Here is a 20547-nt window from a genome sequence, read left to right on the forward strand (position 1 = left end):
ATCTAATATTGAAGCTCTGCAGTACAAGTTTTAAAATGATCATATACTCTTTTCTTTACTCTTAAGTTCTTCAAAGCAGAAGTATTTTTGCCTTTCGTATGAAAAAAATAACATAAAATTTAGTTTTAAAAAGAATGATACTTTTTTGATGGCTATGCCATAGTTAGGGTTGAATTTCATTTCAGAAGACTTCTTTATATAGCTTGAAACTGTGTCTCTCAGTGACAAGGTTTTCTAAATAAACTTACCTGTGTTAAGCATTTTAGACATGTAAATGCTAAATGTTTTTGCCAAATGCTGTGCTCATCTTTTCGTAACACTTCCTTTTTACATAGTGACCAGCGTTGGCTTTGGATAGGTTTAAATAAAAGGAGCCCTGATTTACAAGGATCCTGGCAATGGAGTGATCATACACCAGTAAGTTTAATCTTTCTTGTGTGGGATAATATGGAAAGAGTATTTGTTTCAGTAACAAGTAAGTTAATTGTTAATTAATATAGTCATACAACCATGAAGACTATGTAGATGTATCTTTATTGAAGTGGAAATAGATTCACATATATAAAGTGGGGAAAAGATGTTGCTAATTTCATTTTTACTTAAAAAATAACCATATGTATAGTCTCTATATGTAGCCCCAGAGCATAAAAATATAGATATATAAATATAGCAGTCATTTGGGGATAGTAAAAGTGATTTTTTTCTTTTTCTTTGTATTTTTTCCTTTTTCATAATGAGGTTTTATTTTTATTATCTAAAAGTACGAGTTATGTAAAAAAAAAAAAAGAATCTTTATTGAAGAAACAGTTTGGGAGAACCTTAAAAAGTCCTTAAATCTTATTCCAAATGTTTACATTATCCTAAGGAGAGGTTCTAGCTAACACTTAAAGAAATAAATTATTCTCAAATATTGAATATTTGCTCCACATTGCTGTTGTGTCAGATCACTGTGTTTTCTTTCTAAATGTAAAATTCTTTGACTTCATTTTCTAATTGGAGCATATCTGAGAATAGTTAATCAAATAACTAGCATTTCAACTCATGCAAAAAAAGAAGTATTTTGCAAGCCTCTGATTCTTTGTGATCCAACTGTGAACTTAATACACAATTAACCTCCACTTCTGAAACTGTAGCTGCCTTTGTTTGGAAACAATGACATCATGACATTTTATAAGTCCTCTTCATGATTTAGCATCCTGACATAAAAAAAGAAATGAAAAAGTTTTCCTCCCTTGGCATATGAACGCACTTGAGTTATTAAAGCTGCCTAAATTACATCTAAATTGCAAATATTTATACATCAGTCTTAAATTCTCAAGCCTCTCTTGTCTTTTAAGGTGTCTACTATTATCACGGCAAATGAGTTTCAGCAGGATTATGATATCAGAGACTGTGCTGCTGTCAAGGTCAGTACAATGCTAGAAAGTCTGCATATTTAAAAAAATAAATCTGGCAGTACATGCAATCAAGCAACAGACCATGGAGTACCTTTTGTGTGTGGAGCATGATATTAGGTGCAGTTGGAGGTTAAAAGTACACTTGTAGTCCAGCCCTCAAGCAACCTAACTTACACTTAATGTGAGAAGACAAAATTGATATTCAAGAAAGTTGACTCTTGCTACTATGCAGTAATTAGCTCCAAAGGAGTGGGTTGAAGAAGGAAATTCAGAAGAAAGTAATTTCTATGGTGGTGTTTCCAAAGAGAAGTGAAGTGAAAGTCGCTCAGTCGTGTCCAACTCTTTGCTACCCCATGGTAGCTTTTGTTCAGGTAGGAGAGTGTAAGACATAAAAGAAAGTGGGAGTGGAAGGGAGTGGCTAAGTCATTGAGAGGAACAGAATGCAGATCCAGAAGTTCTAATTGGTACTGTGGTTGAAAACAAAGGTGGGAAATTAGATTGATGCCAGGTTAAGGAGTTTGTGCATTTTTTTTGGTAGGCAGAAGAGCATGATTAAAGGTTTTTGACATGACCTAAGAAGAGTGTGAGAAGATTCCTCTTGAGACAAATTTCAAGATGCAAAAGACAGATAGGACCAGAAGACACAGGCCAGTTAGGCCTCTTCCCTTGCAAACTTCATTCATTTTTTGCTTTGTTTTGCCTTGTTTCTTTTACAAATTAGTTTTTTTTTTAACTTTTCAAATTTCTTTATATTTATTTTTGACAGACTAGATCTTTGTTCCTGGACACAGGCTTCTCGTTGCGGTGGTTTCTCTTGTTACAGAGTACAGGCTCTAGGTACACAGGCTCTGGTATTTGTGGCTCACAGGCTCTAGAGCACTGACTGAGTAGTTGTGGCACATGGGCTTAGTTGCCCCTTAGCATGTGGAATCTTCCTGGACCAGGAATCGAACCTATGTTCCCTACATTAGCAGGCAGATTCTTAATCAGTGGGCCACCAGGAAAGTCTGATTTCATTCGTTTTTCATTCTGTAGATAGTATGTCCAAGCAGGCCATGATACTCTGGGAGTGGGGGTGGGGAGGTCACTAATGACAAAATATAAAATAGTTGTGCCTTCACAGAACTTAGAAGCTAGTAGAAGATAAAGACAACAGACAAGCAAGTACAGGGACTGTGACGAAGTGTAAGTTTTATGCAAGAACAAAAGTGTTATAGGAGAGTAATGCTGCTGGCGATGGTGATGATGGTAGTGATGATGCAGCAGCTAACGTTTGTTAGCTCCTGGGCCAGGCACAGTCATGTCACATCTGTTATCACACTTCATATTAAACAACCTTAGAAGGTAGGTGGCTTCTGTGGTGGCTCAGACAGTAAAGACTGCAATGTGGAAGACCTAGGTTTGATCCCAGGGTGGGGAATATCCCCTGGAGAAGGGAATAGCTACTCACTCCAGTATTCTTGTCTGGAGAATCTCATGGACAGAGGAGCCTAGCGGGCTCCATATAGTCCATGCAGTCACAAAGAGTTGGACATGACTGAGCGACTAAATGGAGAAGGCAATGGCACCCCACTCCAGTACTCTTGCCTGGAAAATCCCATGGGCAGAGGAGCCTGGTGGGCTACAGTCCATGGGGTCGCTAGAGTCGGACACGACTGAGCAACTTCACTTTCACTTTTCACTTTCATGCATTGGAGAAGGAAATGGCAACCCACTCCAGTGTTCTTGCCTGGAGAATCCCAGGGACAGGGAAGCCTGGTGGGCTGCCGTCTCTGGGGTCGCACAGGGTCGGACAAGACTGAAGCGACTTAGCAGCAGCAGCAGAGCGACTAAAACACACACACACACACACACACACACACACATATGAGGTAGTTACTGTTACTATATCCAGCTCATGAGGAAGAAATGTGAACTCTGAGTAACTTGCATGATTACAGAACTGAAATTTAAACCCAGATGTCTGCGTCTGCTCTGCTCTATGACATGTAAAGAAACAGTCAGAAGGGGATCTTTGTTTATGGAGAAAATAGTAGTACACTTTGCTTTAACTGATGTTTTGAATCCAAGCTTGCAGTATGAAATATCCTATGGTAAGTTAGAATCAAGAAACTGGAGTTGAAGGAAAAATGTTCATTGAAAAAGAGTTCCCTTGTTGCCCAGTGGTTAGGGTTCTTGACTTTCACTGCCACGGTCTGTGTTCAATCCCTGGTCAGGGAACTGAGCTCTTGCAAGCCATGCGCTGTGGCCAAAGAAAGCACAGAAGTCCAAGACGTGGATGTAGGGTGATTACCAACATTTAAAATGTAAGAGGATGAAGAGGGAAGAGGCATCTAGGAAACATCTTTGCTATGTAAGCCCAAGAAAGAGATTCAAGAATATGATTGACTAGAAATGTTACAAGAACGTTGAGACAAAGTACTGAGAGGTCCCTTGGAAACCACTGTTTGAAAGGAACTGTTTTTAGTAAAACACTCTATAGTATCATGCCATTTTTATAGAATTCCCAGTTTAACACATGAAAGAATGAAAATTCAATGGAAGTTTGTGAAGTTTCTAGAACACTCATACAATAAACTATGTTTGATATAAATTGAGTCCCTATATGTGAAGAGATTGGAAAAACCTACCAAAAAACTAAATAGAAGAGACTGATCAGGAGCAAGGCCAACTAAGGCAGTGTCTGGAAGGAGAATCTTACCTCACCTACCGCAGTACCCTCTAGAATCTTGCCCTTAAGAGAAAGCAGTCCAAGTCTTGCTTAGTGGTCCAGTGGTTGAGAATCCACCTGCCAGTGCAGGGGATGTGGGTTTGATTCCTGGTCTGGGAAGATTCCACGTACTGCAAGGCCCCTGGGCCTGTGTGCCACAACTACTGAAACCCACATGCTCCAGAGCCTCAAGCCACAACTGCTGAAGCCCATGTGCTGCAACTCCGGAAGCCCCCACGCCTAGAGCCGTGCTCTGCAGTAAGAGAAGCCACCGCAATTAGAAGCCCATGCACCGCAGCAAAGGATAACCCCTGCTCACTGCAACTAGAGGAAGCCCACAAATGTGCATCAGCAAAGACCCAGCGCAGTCCCAAAATAAACAAATACAAAAATAAATAATTTTTTTTCAAAAGAGACAAAACAGTCCAAAATCTGATGGATGCTCCTACCAGATCTTGTCCTCCCCTTACCTTTCCCTGTTGTTTGCTGGCTGGAATTTGTAGAGAGCCATCGCTGGACTTCTCCATCCATGGAATTCTCCAGGCAAGAATACTGGAGTGGGTAGCCATTCCATTCTCCAAGAGATCTTCCCTACCCAGAGATCGAACCCAGGTCTCCTGAATTGCAGGCAGATTCTTTACCAACTGAGCCATCAGGGAAGCCCCTTAGATCACATAGAGGAGGGCAGTACCCCAGGAACACAAACCAACACCAAAGAACAAACTTGGGCCCCTGATGCCCAACTTTTATGTCACTTTTCACAGATCCACTATGATCACAGCCTGGTGTTTAGAAATCACTGAACCAAATATTCTTCTCTAGCTTGGTCCTTCCAAAATTTAAAGTTGTAAGATTCTGTTATTTCACATCAACAAAAACAGAAAACAAACAAACAGTAACTTGCATTTTGGACATAAACATGACCCTATGTTATATTTCCTTCATCAGTACCTCTGAAGGCTCTTGCTTAATGCAGTTTAAATTTTACTGCTTACACACCGCATTCTTTCATGTGTTCATTCATAAACATATATCTTAGGTTCTAGAGCTAAAGTAGAATTAAAGACCATAAGATTAACAGTTTAGTGTTGTATAAGGGCCGCACCCACTTGTAAATATTCTACAATCCTCTTCCTCCTTTAGGTCATGCAAAGGCCATGGCGAAGAAGCTGGTATTTTTATGATGACAGAGAATATATGAATCTAAGGCCTTTTGCTTGTGATGCAAAACTCGAATGGGTGTGCCAGATTCCAAAAGGTAAGTGGTGGTTATTCCTTTTCCCAGTCTTCTCACGTGGATATTGTGACTGCTGATCCAGAGTATCTAAGAGAGCATTTTAGTCTATGATTATAGTTTTGAAAGCCTTTGATTATACAGTTAATATAGTAAGCTCCATCCTGCCTGACTCCTGTTGTCATTGTTGTTTGGTCACACAGTCGTGTCCGACTCTTTCCCACCCCATGGACTGAAGCATGCCAGGCCTCCCTGTCCCTCTCCATCCTGAAGTTTGCCCAAGTTCATGTCCATGGCCATCCATCCATCTTATGCTCTGACTCCCTCTTCTCCTACCCCTAGTAAAAGGCTGCCTTTTTGAAATTAGGTACTACTTTCCTCTTTTATCATGAAAGAATTTGCGTAGGAGAGAACATCTAAGACTAATTTAGGGAGATTAGGCCTTGGAATGAAAGATTATTCCAAGTGAAAGAAGAGACAAAGTAAAAGGAATCATTTAAACCATTTAATCATTTAATAATTTTGTTGTAAAATGAAGACAAGCTTGGGAAGAATGAAGCAAAAGTCAGGAAATCAAATTTGGGCAGGGCCCAAATCTAAATTTTTTTACAGTTTTGAAACAATTTTCAGTGAGCCCAAAATGACTTAAGTTTATCTCCTTCAAATTCAGAATATCAGTTAGCTTGATAGTAGAGCCCTTGGTAACAAAAAAGAGAAAAGATAATAAATAGATATCCTTTTATTTCACTTTGTAGTAGGAAAATGTCAAGGATATATTAAGGAAAATGTTAAGATTTTTAACTGCCAAATTATTGTTAAGCAGATTTTAGATATATTAGATTAATTAACATATGGTAAATGCACAGAAAGTTCCAAAATGAATTTCTGAACTGAATGTAGACAGCTCATTGAAACCAAAGGGATATCTTCTTAAAAGTTCTCCAAGAACCCAAAGATTATCTCACGGAACTGCCTATTAGAAGATGGTTCTTCTCTCCTAAGAAGAGCCACCTTGCCTTTGAAAGAGCTTCAGGTATTTCTGTCATGATCCAGTGGCTAATACTCTGCACTCCCAATACAGGGGTCCTGGGTTCGATCCCTGGTTAGGGAACTAAATCCCACATGCTACAACTAAAGGCCTGGAGCAGCCAAATAAAGAAAGAAATTAGAAAAAAAATAAAAAGCTTCAGATGCAACATCTGGTAGAGTATCTGGCAAGTCTCTTTCACAAAGGCAGACTTGGGGAATCATTAATGAAAAAGAAAGCGTGTATGTGTGTATGTGTTATGGGGTTTTCCTAAAGGGAAAAGTATACCTGAGTTAGTCCTAATTATTGACTAACCTGAAAGAGGAAAATCAGTTTGAACACCTTTCAAACAAGTGGCAAAGTAACTAATATATAATTAGCTTGGACAATGTCTCTGGCTTGAAGCATTAGTTATGATACTCCTATTATTCTTTGGCATGTGGCATGCCACAGAAAGTGTCCTTGCTTCCTCCAAAGTATGCTCGTTAAGTATGCTCTTTATTTTCCTGGTAGCTGTTCCCCTGCCTCATGTTTGAGTGGTGAAACAGACCCTAGAGTTTACACTGGGAAAACCTTAGAAATGACAATCCAGTAACCACAGGAAATACTATTAAAACCGTGGTTTTCTTTTTAATATATTTTTTGTTTTTATTTATATTTGCTTAGAAAACATAAATCAAGTAATGAAATAAATAAATATTTTAAATAATTGCATCCCTGCTCTCTCCAATGCAGAAATAAAATTTAAAACTAAAGAATGTCCCATCTCAACCTGTCTCAGCTTTCAGATGTCTCAGTCATTTGAAGCAATCAGTGATGGTTTGATCCAGGGTTTAAATGTTATGTTAACTTCCCTTTGAAAGTTCCTAAATTTCTGAGTTACAGTGTGTCTCATTCACTAGGTGGATATTTTCTTGGTAATTACAACTGCCAAAACCTGCTCAACTAGATACTTCTGTATTAATGTGTTTTCTGATTTCCTTGAAGCAGTTTACCTCTTTAGTAGCCCAAATCACCCAACCTTTTCTCTAGCACTTGCCTTTTTTATTATCTCATCCATCTGGTTCTAATTAGTCCCCTCCTCTCTAAAAGAAAAAATTTAACAGCCTAATTTTTTAAAATGATAATCACTATTGATATATGTACTTTTTAAGTATTTTTTTAAGTCAAGATAACTATATCAAAAATAAGGTTCACAAAAAAGTTTTTGGAAAATGACCTATAAACACAACTTTGTTGAATTGTATTTCTTGATACCTTGTACACACAAACATGTTTGTAATCTTGTGTAAAAAGGCACCTTTTATTTTGCTTTTCTCACTAATGTAAAGAAATGTAAAGGTTAAACATAGCTTTCCCCCAACATACAAATGAACAGACAAGATTACAAACAAGAAACTGTTTTTAACTGATCTGCAGCATTGCTAATGAAAATCATCCAGTATACAGAGGGCTGAGTCAGAGGAAAAAACCACAGATGCTGGATATGTAGGCAGTCCTTGGAGTAGAGTCTTCTCATGCATTGGCCCTGATACATAGCAAAATGAAGAACAGCTATTTTACCCTATCATTTCTAAAATTCATCAAATTATGTCTTTGGCTTGAAACCAGTGTGACCTATGACCAGAATGTAAAGAGAGAGGAGCAACTAGCATCCTGAGGGAACTGCTCTGTGTCTGGCCCTGTGTGGGGTGCTTACGTAAGCGTGATCTTACGTGATCTTCACACTGTCTTTGGGAGTTAGGTGGGAGAGTTTAGTTTTTATAAAATAGAAAGTTGAGGCTCAGAGAGTTAAGCAACTGATCCCAAGTAGCCCAGCAGCAAAGAGTCAGGGCATTTGGACACTGACTCACCCAGCTTCAAAGACCGTAATTCTTTGTATGGTACCATATATCCTTGCTTCATTCAATAAGCTTCATTTCCTTCTTCTTTCAAAATACCTTACCCATCTTCCTAAGAATAGTTTTTAGAATTTAGAATCATGATTGTGAAGCACCTAACACAACGCTTGGCAAATGATGGTGTTGAATACATGCCAAGACTTGTTTTTGTAATACTTATACTGAGTATTTCTGTTACTAAGAATAGGATATTATGAATATAATTTGATTATATTACCTTGGCTTAAACAAGCGGTTTTCTTGATCTTTTTCTTGAATGATATGATCCCTGGCTGAATGTTATTTTTATCACCTTGATTTCTATTATAAATCTTTTGGTTTTTTAATTCAATTTTTTTTTCTTGAAGTATAGTTGATGTACAATATTGTGTTAGTTTCAGGTGTACAGCAGAGTGATTCATTTATATGTATATTCTTATAAATCTTTAATTACCTCACTGGATTGGACAAAAAGCACTAATCAGAGACCCTGCAATAATAATTCAGCTCTTCTGTCCTCCCCCATTCCTTCCAAAATTACTTTTAGAATTATTAAAGTATTTTTTAGCAAAAAAGCATATCATAGAAAAAATTTAACTCCCTGTATTGTAGTTTCTTTCGGAGAAGGCAATGGCACCCCACTCCAGTACTCTTGCTTGGAAAATCACATGGACAGAGGAGCCTGTTAGGCTGCAATCCATGGGGTCTCTAAGAGTCAGACACGACTGAGCGACTTCACTTTCACTTTTCACTTTCATGCATTGGAGAAGGAAATGGCAACCCACTCCTGTGTTCTTGCCTGGAGAATCCCAGGGACGGGGGAGCCTGGTGGGCTACCATCTCTGGGGTCGCACAGAGTCAGACACGACTGAAGTGACTTAGCATATATCCTTGCTGGGTGAATTTTATTATTTTCCTCCCAGTTTTGTCTCTCCTCAAAAGTTTCAGTACTGGATCACTGAACATTTTTTCCAAACGGTAATTTGGGAAACAATAAACTCTACGAACCTAAATATATTCAAATTGCATTAGATGGAGATGTGGTTCCTGAGCAACTTCATCCTACAGTGATGATTATCTTGCGTATTCCTATGTAATGTAATATATACAATATATTCATTTACTTATTTGTGTTTTCTAATTATTAACTATGTTTTATCCATCTAGTCTTCTTTTATGACTTCCACAATATAAGGTAGAGAACTGCTAGTTATACTGTATTAATATTTAACAAATCTGCCTTTTCAGTTGCCACAAAAACAGCTTTAGCATAGGCCCCGCAAAATTTCAAACTGAGGTGATCATAACATGAAAGGAGATGGTTTGCCCAGAAATCAACAAATCTCAGCAAAATTGCAAGTATGCTGTGGTCTATTGAATACTAAACTTAAGCCACTTGTTTTCTTATACAGGTCATACTCTAAAAATACCAGACTGGTACAATCCAGGTGAGTGAAGAAAACTAAAATGTATCCAAAGTTGCTTTTACCTTTTCAGTGGTGTATTTAGTTAACTATTTAAGCCCAGGTCCAAGTGCCAGCTTCTTCTCTATTATGTCTTCAAATGCAATGAAGTATCTGCAAGGAGAGAAGGTGATTGGCTGGTGTGGGATGAGACTCTAAGGCTGGATTTAGCCTTCTTCATGAGTGCAGAAGCTACAAGAGCCACTCACTGGCTCAGAAATCCTTGAATCCTTCCAGGCAGAACTGCCCTGGGCAAAGAGAGCCAGTAATCTAAATGGATTACTATTTATAAATAGTTTTGAGTATTCTCGCATGCTGAGAGGGTGCAGTTGAGTTTATGCAGTCCTGACTCTGCTATTCTTCTTCTTCTTTAGAGCGTGCTGGAATTCATGGACCTCCAGTTGTAGTAGAAGAGAGTGAATATTGGTTTGTTGCTGATCCCCGCTTAAGCTATGAAGAAGCTGTTCTGTATTGTGATAGTAATCACAGTTCTCTGGCTAGTTTAACATCTTTTACAGGACTAAGAGCCATCAAAAACAAGATAGCAAATGTAATTTAAAAGCATGTATTTTAATTTTTATATTTATTCTGTTGGGCATGAGTGCTCAGTTGTTTCTGCATTAGCCTGACCCCATGGACCAGGCTTCCTCCATCCATGGGATTCTTCAGACAAGAAGACTGGAGTGGGTGGCCGTTGCCTCCTCCAGGGGGTCTTCTGTGCCCAAGGATTGAACCTGGGCCCAGAACCTGTGGCTCCTGCATTGGCAGGCAGATGCTTTACCACTAAGCCGCCTGAGAAACTGTATTTATTCTGTTAAAAATTTTTAACATGTACAAAAGTTGAATGTTCCTCTCAGGTGAAATTTGCCTAACAACCTGTAAGTTCATCACTGCATGTTAGAAAAATTTTAAATAGAACTGTATAATGTTTTAAAATATTCAAGATTAATTATAAATGTCAACTGATAAGATGAGCATCAAAAGTTATTATAACTTTGTAGCAGCGTTCTTGCCTGGAGAATCTCAGGGACAGGGGAGCCTGGTGGGCTGTCATCTATGGGGTCGCACAGAGTCGGACATGACTGAAGCGACTTAGCAGCAGCAGCAGCAGTTAACTTGAAATTCTGTTTCTAAGCATAACTAACTCTGCAAAATAGTTTTTTAGAGGAAAAGTAATTTGTATATTTTAAAATTTATAATTGGTAGCAGTAGAATATTATATGTTCCATTAATGTATGTCCACAATCACAGTGACCATGTTTTCTGTATACAAAATAGGGCATGTGAATAATTTCTAAATTACTTCCTTCAGTGAAAGGACCCAGTTTATGTAATTTAGTAAACAAAGTAATGAATATTCAGAAATTTTAGCGGTTTGTGATTTTGATAAGCCAGGGTATTTAAATCAAAACTCTCCTAGAAAAGTTAGCACATGTAAGGGTAGGTGTTCACTTGGTTGTTTTGTTTTTGCATTGTTTTTTTCAGATATCTAGTGATGAGCAGAAATGGTGGGTGAGAACTACTGAACAGCTGAAATCACATCGTTTTATATAGTATGTGACATCTTTGATGCTGCCTTTGTAAAGTTATCATGTAAAAGAATCTGTCCCAAATCCCCTTTTATTTAATACTATATGGAGCAGTTATTTATAATTAGTTTTGAACATTAGTCCTTAAACTACCGAGACTGAGAAACCAAATCCTTTTGCAAATGAGCATCAAGAAAAAAGTAGTATAAAATAATGGCCTAACATTAAATTTAGAATTAAAATTGCTTACAGTAAAGCCCAAGATGGAACATGTAACTACATTGCAAGCTGTCACATCTCTCATCTTCTTTCAGTTCACGAGACCCATGGCATCACTTTCCTATAATGTTTGGAGAGGAATGCTTTTACCTGTCTGCCAAGACTTGGTTTAATGGTAAGGTTAATTCTAAATCCTTTAATGTTGATTGTGTAATATATGAACTTCAGCTTCAATTACTACCTTAATCTTGTTTTCTTTTTGATTATACATGTGGTAGCTTCATCTTGTTCTGATTTATTGCTAATGACAATAGCTCAAGTTCCAAATGCAAGTAAAGGTACTTTTCACTGAGAATATTTTGACTTCCTTTATCCTAAAGCAGTTGAGCTTCCCTCATATCTCAGTTGGTAAAGAATCTGCCTGCAATGCAGGAGACCCCAGTTTGATTCCTGGATCGGGAAAAAATGCTGGAGAAGGGATAGGATACCCACTCCAGTATTCATGGGCTTCCCTTGTGGCTCAGCTGGTAAAAGAATCTGCCTGCAATGAGGGAGACCTGGGTTCGATCTCAGGGTTGGGAAGATCCCCTGGTGAAGGGACAGGCTACCCATTCCAGTATTCTACCCTGGAGAATTCCATGGACTGTATAGTCCATGGCATCACAAAGAGTCAGATGTGACTGAGCGACTTTCAGTTGCTAAAGCAGTTACTTACCCTTTCCTAACTGATGAGGGTATAGACAAATTCACAAAGATAAGCAGGCAGCAGTTCTAAAGTATAGTTTAGGTCTCTATCCCCCTCCCCAAGAGCCTTCATCTCTCTATTTCCTGCCACTAGGAAGTACACCAAGTTTTTGCGTTTTTATAAGCAATATTGATATGCTACAACCTATGAAATGAGTAATAATAGGAAAAATAGCTAGGGAATAAAAGGAATATACTTTAACCATTTGGGAAATATTGATTTAAAGAGACTTTCTTTACTACTGGATTGTTTTTAAAAATGTGCTGAATGGAAAATTATCACCACAGTAATCTTGCTTTTCACTTCTCAGATTTACGAAAACCTGCAGACTGTAGTACCAACTTGCCCTTTGTCTGTGAAAAACACAATGTATCTTCATTAGAAAAATATAGTCCAGATTCTGCAGCTAAAGTGCAGTGCTCTGGGGATTGGATTACTTTTCAGAACAAGGTAAAAAGGGAATTGCTACATTGTGCAGATGATGATTGCTTTCATGAAGGTTATATGGCCCATGGCAGAATGACATCCCAAGTAACTTCACTAAGATAGACTCTGCATATTTCAGTATCTCACCTGATTCTCTACATTTTCAGAAATGGAGTTACTCTCAAGTTAGTCACGCCTAGCGACTTAGCAGCAGCAGCAGCAGCCGGCCTTTCAGAATACCATGTTCCTGTTCCATTGCTGCTAACACTTAAATTGCTGAAGTTGATCTTTCAATGAATAGTCTGTTAACTAGTCAGGACTATCTCTTTGGCATGTAGAAAACTGACTGAATTTCTGGCTGATAAATTTTCCTCCTTAAGGAAAACATCCAAGCAGCATTTATCAATCAAATTAAATCAACATTGCCCAAACTGCTTTTGGGGAATATACACATATGCTAACAAAATATTAATCATTGATCTTGCCTCCAGTGTAGGGTTTATGATTAAATAGATTGGGAAGTGCCACATTCTATATTTGCCTCCTTGAGATGCACAATTCATGTTGGTGTATGTATCTAAGGAAATGCGACTGGCTGCTAAAAAGAGAAATTACTACAGTATGCTAAAACATTTATTCTCTCAGATAAAAGAAATTTGAAGATAAGCAGGCTGGGGTTGGTATGAAAGCTCTGTGGTCTTCAAAACCAGACTTCCCTTTGTCTTTCTGCTCTACCATCCTTTTTTTTTTTTTTTTGCTCTACCATCCTTAACTTGAGGCTTCCAAGCTCAAGTTCAGGGTGTTTGTTTGCGGAGTCTTTTCTAGAAGTCCCCCAATGACTTTATATCTCTCTGGCCACTCTTGTCTGTAAGGAGGCTGAAAAAAAAGTTTTTGTAGAATGTTTCAAGGAACATAATTTGGGCCATACTACTACACAGTAACATGACAGTAATATCAAACAGAAAAAGGAAGAGATGGGTCTGGCAACTGAAAGCGTCTGTAGTAAATTTAAAATATTAGGGATATATTTTGACTTTTTAAAATTAAAATAATCTTTTCCCCCCCAAGGTGCTAGGACTAGATTAATTTACATAGTTGATATAAATTTGTAGAGTTTTTGTTTGTTTTATTGAAGTATAGTTTACTGAAAATAGTATATTAATTTCAGGTGTTCAATATAGTGATCAGATATTTCTATAGATTATGTACCATACAAAGTTAGTATAAAATTGATTATAATCCCTTTGCTATAGATAACATCCCTGTGACTTATTTATTTTAGTTTGATAGTTTGTCTCTCTTAATCCCTTTCCCCCCCTTTGAATTAAAATATCCTGCCAAGAGACAATGGAATGATTTCTTTTAATATGTGTTTTTTTTTTTTTAATATAAGGTAATGGTAAAGAATTGGAGAAGGAAATGGCAACCCACTCCAGTATTCTTGCCTGAGAATCCCAGGGACTGGGGAGCCTGGTGGGCTCCTGTCTATAGGGTCGCACAGAGTCGGACACGACTGAAGCGACTTAGCAGCAGCAATGGTAAAGAATACATATTTGAAATCAAATGGAGCAGAGTTTAAATGCTGACCATGCTATGGCTATTTCACTTATGGGTAAAGTTTCTTAATGTTCCTATGCTTCCATTTCCCCATTTGTTGTGAGAATTCAATGAGATAATGCTGTGCAAAGTGTTTAGCACAAGGAAGTACTCAGTAAATGGGAAATGTTTTAAAAAATAGTTCAAAGACTGCTTAAATTGAGAGTATAGGTCTGCATTCTTATGACACTGCTTTGCACATTTCCATACCTTACAGACAGAAAATTAACAGCTCTCTAAAAGATAAGGCATTTACTTCCTATATGAACTTTCATTTATCCAAAATTTTATACGTTGTGTGTGTTCTTTGTTTGTAGTGTTTTCTAAGGATCAACCCCAAATCTGTCACGTTTTCTGAAGCCAGTGATATTTGTCACACCTATGGTGGAACCCTGCCTTCAGTGTTGAGCCAGAGAGAGCAAGGTAGCAGAAATGTTCTGTAAACATGTTTTATTCTGATCCAGGGGCCAAGTTCCTGTTGGCAAGATGTGGGGAATTAACACATAAAAAGAATTTTATTAAATTACTTTTTATAGAGGTGATAATCAAAGATTATCTTGATAGTTAGATAAGCTCAAAGTATTCATTGACATTTTTAGTATACCTTTAATTTCAGTAAGTCAAATTCTTCTTAAAAAAAAAAAATATGTATCTTTCTGACAGATTTTATTACATCCCTGTTTCCGGATATGGAAGCTTCTTTATGGATTGGTTTGCGCTGGACTGCTTATGAAAAGATAAAGAAATGGATGGATAACAGAGAGCTGACATACAGTAACTTTCACCCATTATTGGTCGGTCGGAGGCTGCGAATACCACCAAATGTAAGTTTGTTTGTTCTTTTAATCAGTACAGTGTGTAGCTCTATGAAATACCTGAGTCTCTCATAAATTATTGGGTTAAGAACAATGGCCTATTTTATGAGTCCATTGATATGAAACATCCAAATAGGCAAATCTATAAAGATAGAAAATAAATTACTGTTTACCAGAGACTAAGAAAACTAGAAGGATAGGCAGTGATGGCTGAAGCATATGGGGTTTCTTTCTACGGTGGTGAAAATGTTCTAAGATTGACTGAGGGTGATGGTTGCACAACCCTGTGAATATACTGAAAACTACAGAGTGTATACTTTAAATGGGTGAATTATACCATCTATGAATTTTGTCTATGAAAGCTGTCACAAGAAGAACAACAGCATAGCTTCCCCAGCCTTTGTGTAGGGGCCCTAGTTTTTCATAGTAGCATCAGATTCCATAGCACTTATTTTATAACCATGTAAAACCTTCAGTGTGCTTAGTCACTCAGTTGTGTCCGACTCTTTGCGACCCCATGGACTGTAACCCACCAGGCTCCTCTGTCCATGGAATTTTCCAGGCAAGAATACTGGCATGGGCTGCCATGCCCTCCTCCAGGAGATCTTCCCCACTCAGGGATCAAAGCCATATCTCCCACATTGCAGGTGGATTCTTTACCGTCTGAGCCACCAGGGAAGCCCGAAACCATCAATAGTGAGCTGCAAATAAAAGCTAATATAAAGGCTTTATTTATCATTTTGGAATTTAGAGCTGTCAGATTTAGTCTTCTGAGGAAAAAAGTACAAAATTGGTGATTGGTGATCATTTTTCCCAAAGATCTAAATGTAAAGAAGCTGTAGAAGGCAAGAAGGCATTATTAAACCACTAGACCATTCAGGTATGACCTAAATCAAATCCCTTATGATTATACAGTGGAAGTGAGAAATAGATTTAAGGGACTAGATCTGATAGATAGAGTGCCTGATGAACTATGGACGGAGGTTCGTGATATTGTACAGGAGACAGGGATCAAGACCATTCCCATAGAAAAGAAATGCAAAAAAGCAAAATGGCTGTCTGGGGAGGCCTTACAAATAGCTGTGAAAAGAAGAGAAGTGAAAAGGAAAGATATAAACATCTGAATGCAGAGTTCCAAAGAATAGCAAGAAGAGATAAGAAAGCCTTCTTCAGTGATCAATGCAAAGAAATAGAGGAAAACAACAGAATGGGAAAGACTAGGGATCTCTTCAAGAAAATCAGAGATACCAAAGGAACATTTCATGCAAAGATGAGCTCGATAAAGGACAGAAATGGTATGGACCTAACAGAAGCAGAAGATATTAAGAAGAGATGGCAAGAATACACAGAAGAACTGTACAAAAAAGATCTTCACGACCCAGATAATTACGATGGTGTGATCACTGACCTAGAGCCAGACATCCTGGAATGTGAAGTCAAGTGAGCCTTAGAAAGCATCACTACGAACAAAGCTAGTGGAGGTGATGGAATTCCAGTTGAGCTATTCCAAATCCTGAAAGATGATGCTGTGAAACTGCTGCACTCAATATACCAGCAAATTTGGAAAACTCAGCAGTGGCCACAGGACTGGAGGAGGTCAGTTTTCATTCCAATCCCAAAGAAAGGCAATGCCAAAGAATGCTCAAACTACTGCATGATTGCACTCATCTCACACGCTAGTAAAGTAATGCTCAAAATTCTCCAAGCTAGGCTTCAGCAATATGTGAACCGTGAACTTCCTGATGTTCAAGCTGGTTTAAGAAAAGGCAGAGGAACCAGAGATCAAATTGCCAACATCCGCTGGATCATGGGAAAAGCAAGAGAGTTCCAGAGAAACATCTATTTCTGCTTTATTGACTATGCTAAAGCCTTTGACTGTGTGGATCACAATAAACTGTGGAAAATTCTGAAAGAGATGGGGATACCAGACCACCTGATCTGCCTCTTGAGAAATTTGTATGCAGGTCAGGAAGCAACAGTTAGAACTGGACATGGAACAACAGACTGGTTTCAAATAGGAAAAGGAGTTCGTCAAGGGTATGTATTGTCACCCTGTTTATTTAACTTATATGCAGAGTACATCATGAGAAACGCTGGACTGGAAGAAACACAGGCTGGAATCAAGATTGCTGGGAGAAATATCAATAGCTTCAGATATGCAGATGACACCACCCTTATGGCAGAAAGTGAAGAGGAACTAAAAAGCCTCTTGATGAAAGTGAAAGAGGAGAGTGAAAAAGTTGGCTTAAAGCTCAACATTCAGAAAACAAAGATCATGGCATCCGGTCCCACCACTTCATGGGAAATAGATGGGGAAACAGTGGTAACAGTGTCAGACTTTGTTTTTCTGGGCTCCAAAATCACTACAGATGGTGACTGCAGCCATGAAATTAAAAGACGCTTACTCCTTGGAAGGAAAGTTATGACCAACCTACATAGCATATTCAAAAGCAGAGACATTACTTTGCCAACAAAGGTTCGTCTAGTCCAGGCTATGGTTTTTCCTGTGGTCATGTATGGATGTGAGAGTTGGACTGTGAAGAAGGCTGAGCACTGAAGAATTGATGCTTTTGAACTGTGGTGTTGGAGAAGACTCTTGAGAGTCCCTTGGACTGCAAGGAGATCCAACCAGTCCATTCTGAAGGAGATCAGCCCTGGGATTTCTTTGGAAGGAATGATGCGAAAGCTGAAACTCCAGTACTTTGGACACCTCATGTGAAAAGTTGACTCATTGGAAAAGACTCTGATGCTCGGAGGGATTGGGGGCAGAAGGAGAAGGGGACGACAGAGGATGAGATGGCTGGATGGCATCACTGACTCGATGGACGTGAGCCTGGGTGAACTCCGGGAGTTGGTGATGGACAGGGAGGCTTGGCATGCTGCGACTCATGGGGTCGCAAAGAGTCGGACAGGACTGAGCGACTGATCTGATCTGATCCTGTATCATGATATTACTGTCCATTGCTTCTGTCTTCCTTATTTGCTGGATACAAACCACCTTTTGCACAGAAAGCAAAAATTATTAAGGGTTTAAAATTGAATTCCAAAAGTACATGCTAGATGACATTAAGTGATATAACTGATGCAATGGAACTTTGCTCAAGATTGACTTTGATGGCAAAGGGCACTGAAACATGTAATTATTACAAAGAAAATATCAAAATAATGCTCGGTTATTATAGAAAATTTGGAATTTATAAAAGAGTAAACAACATAAAGAAAAATATCAACCTACATCCTGCTTATATTTAGGCTGCTGCTGCTGCTGCTAAGTCACTTCAGTCATGTCTGACTCTGTGGGACCCCAAGAATGGCAGCCCACCAGACTCCCTCATCCCTGGGATTCTCCAGGCAAGAGTACTGGAGTGGGGTGCCATTGCCTTCTCCCTTATTTAGTCTGGTAGCTTTTAAACTTTTAACTTATGCCCCATAGTAAGAAACACATTTAAAGAACCATTTAGCACATAGATATAAACATAATACTGAATTGAAACAAAAATTTCGGGTAATACTTACCCTTAGAGCTTATATTGCTTTCTATTCTAGTCTGCTTTAGTCTAGTATAGTCAATCTATTTTCTGTATTCTATCCTATTCTATTTCATTATCACAACTAAGAATCAGGATCCACTGAAGTGATTTCATGACCTACTAAATGAATCTCAAACCATATTTGAATCCTGATCTAGGGAATCACAATGAATATTTCAGCCTTTTTCTTCTAGGACTTTTCTATACACTGTCTTCTTGACATAGATAAGAGTATATACTATTGTATCTACTTTTCTCATTTAGTATTATATAAGTATCAATAGTTTCTTATGCCATTAAAGGATATACTTGATAACCATTTTGATGGTTGCACAATATTTCTTGATATATATGCCATCATTTACCTAAACAATGCTGGATGTTTCCATTGTTTTCAGTTTTGCATAATCTTAAATAGCTGCAGTTAACATCTTTGTGTATAATCTTTGCTATATATTTCAGGTTACCTCCTTAGGATAGATTTAGGTAGCCAGATCAAAAGATATAAGTAGTTACAAAACTCTGGTTAACAAATTGCTTTCCAGGAAGGTTTATGAGTTTGTTTTTTTGTCAGCATTGTGTTGTGATTACTCTTCTGTTCATCAGATCAGATCAGATCAGTCGCTCAGTCGTGTCCGACTCTTTGCGACCCCATTAATCACAGCACGCCAGGCCTCCCTGTCCATTACCAACTCCCGGAGTTCACCCAGGCTCACGTCCATCGAGTCAGTGATGCCATCCAGCCATCTCATCCTGTCGTCCCCTTCTCCTCTTGCCCCCAATCCCTCCCAGCATCAGAGTCTTTCCCAATGAGTCAACTCTTCGCATGAGGTGGCCAAAGTACTGGAGTTTCAGCCTTAGCATTATTTCTTCCAAAGAAATCCCAGGGCTGATCTCCTTCAGAATGGACTGGTTGGATCTCCTTGCAGTCCAAGGGACTCTCGGGAGCCTTCTCCAACACCACAGTTCAAAAGCATCGATTCTTCGGCACTCAGCTTTCTTCACAGTCCAACTCTCACATCCATACATGACCACAGGAAAAACCATAGCCTGGACTAGACGAACCTTTGTTGGCAAAGTAATGTCTCTGCTTTTGAATATGCTATCTAGGTTGGTCATAACTTATACCAGTATATTAATAATTTCCAACATTTATTGAGCAGCTAATGTGTCATACATTCTACTAATGCATCACATGTATCATTTCATTTGATCTGCACAAAAAATGTGAAACAGTCTGCACTCCTCTCCTATCTTAGAAATGCAGAGACAGAGAGTCACATAACTTGCCAGAAGTCATTCAGGGTATACATGCAGAGTTGGTTTTTAAATCTGAGTCTGTAGAGGCAGTATTCTTAGCTTCTTTACTACATTGCCTCTACTAAAGTGCTCTAAGGAGCATTATCTTTAAAGATGCTTGCTAATTTGTTAGTTTAAGTGATATCATATTTTCTGATTTCTAGTAAAAGCATTTGTTAGATTTCTATTTCTCTGATTTCTAATAAAAGCATATAAATTCAGTAATAATTTTAATTTCATCAAATGTGAATTTTTTATTCTTTGAAAATTTATCTGTCAAAGTCTTGTTGTAGTTCTTACTGTTTTTATGACTGTGTAAACATTAACTGTGCAAACCCTGTGTTTCTTGTATTTACTGCAAATATTTTCATAGGATTTTTCTAAATAACAAAAATATTACAGAAATAAGTTTTGATTTTTTTGTTACATGTTTAACTCTATTTATTTCCTTTTTTCTCCATTCTTTTAAGGTTATAATGTTAGTTAGTTAAGTATATGCCTTTATTTTCTTCATTTTGTTTTATAGCTTGCCTTTTTATTCTGACAACATGTTCCATCAATGGTGTATGGTATATATTGTCAATGGGTACTTAATCCTGTTCCTTAATCCTGGCCAATTTTCTGGCATCATTTATTGCATGTACTTCCATTTGTTAAAATCAATATAGAATGCCTTC

At 38.1% G+C, this 20547-nt stretch overlaps 1 protein-coding gene across 2 annotated transcripts in view; it reads left to right on the forward strand.

Moving 5' to 3' along the window:
- Window positions 1-20547, forward strand: part of LY75 (lymphocyte antigen 75) — a 124356-nt gene that overhangs the window by 40734 nt on the left and 63075 nt on the right. For both annotated transcript variants that reach the window (XM_070799243.1, XM_019983285.2), the window contains exons 14-23: window positions 336-417; window positions 1338-1406; window positions 5251-5365; window positions 9661-9696; window positions 10086-10261; window positions 11197-11264; window positions 11555-11634; window positions 12515-12654; window positions 14544-14649; window positions 14890-15050. In XM_070799243.1, the coding sequence (XP_070655344.1) occupies window positions 336-417; window positions 1338-1406; window positions 5251-5365; window positions 9661-9696; window positions 10086-10261; window positions 11197-11264; window positions 11555-11634; window positions 12515-12654; window positions 14544-14649; window positions 14890-15050 (1033 nt within the window). The remainder of the gene's footprint in view (window positions 1-335; window positions 418-1337; window positions 1407-5250; window positions 5366-9660; window positions 9697-10085; window positions 10262-11196; window positions 11265-11554; window positions 11635-12514; window positions 12655-14543; window positions 14650-14889; window positions 15051-20547) is intronic.

The sequence above is a fragment of the Bos indicus genome, chromosome 2 (assembly GCF_029378745.1).
Source record: "Bos indicus isolate NIAB-ARS_2022 breed Sahiwal x Tharparkar chromosome 2, NIAB-ARS_B.indTharparkar_mat_pri_1.0, whole genome shotgun sequence".
Taxonomy (NCBI): domain Eukaryota; kingdom Metazoa; phylum Chordata; class Mammalia; order Artiodactyla; family Bovidae; genus Bos; species Bos indicus.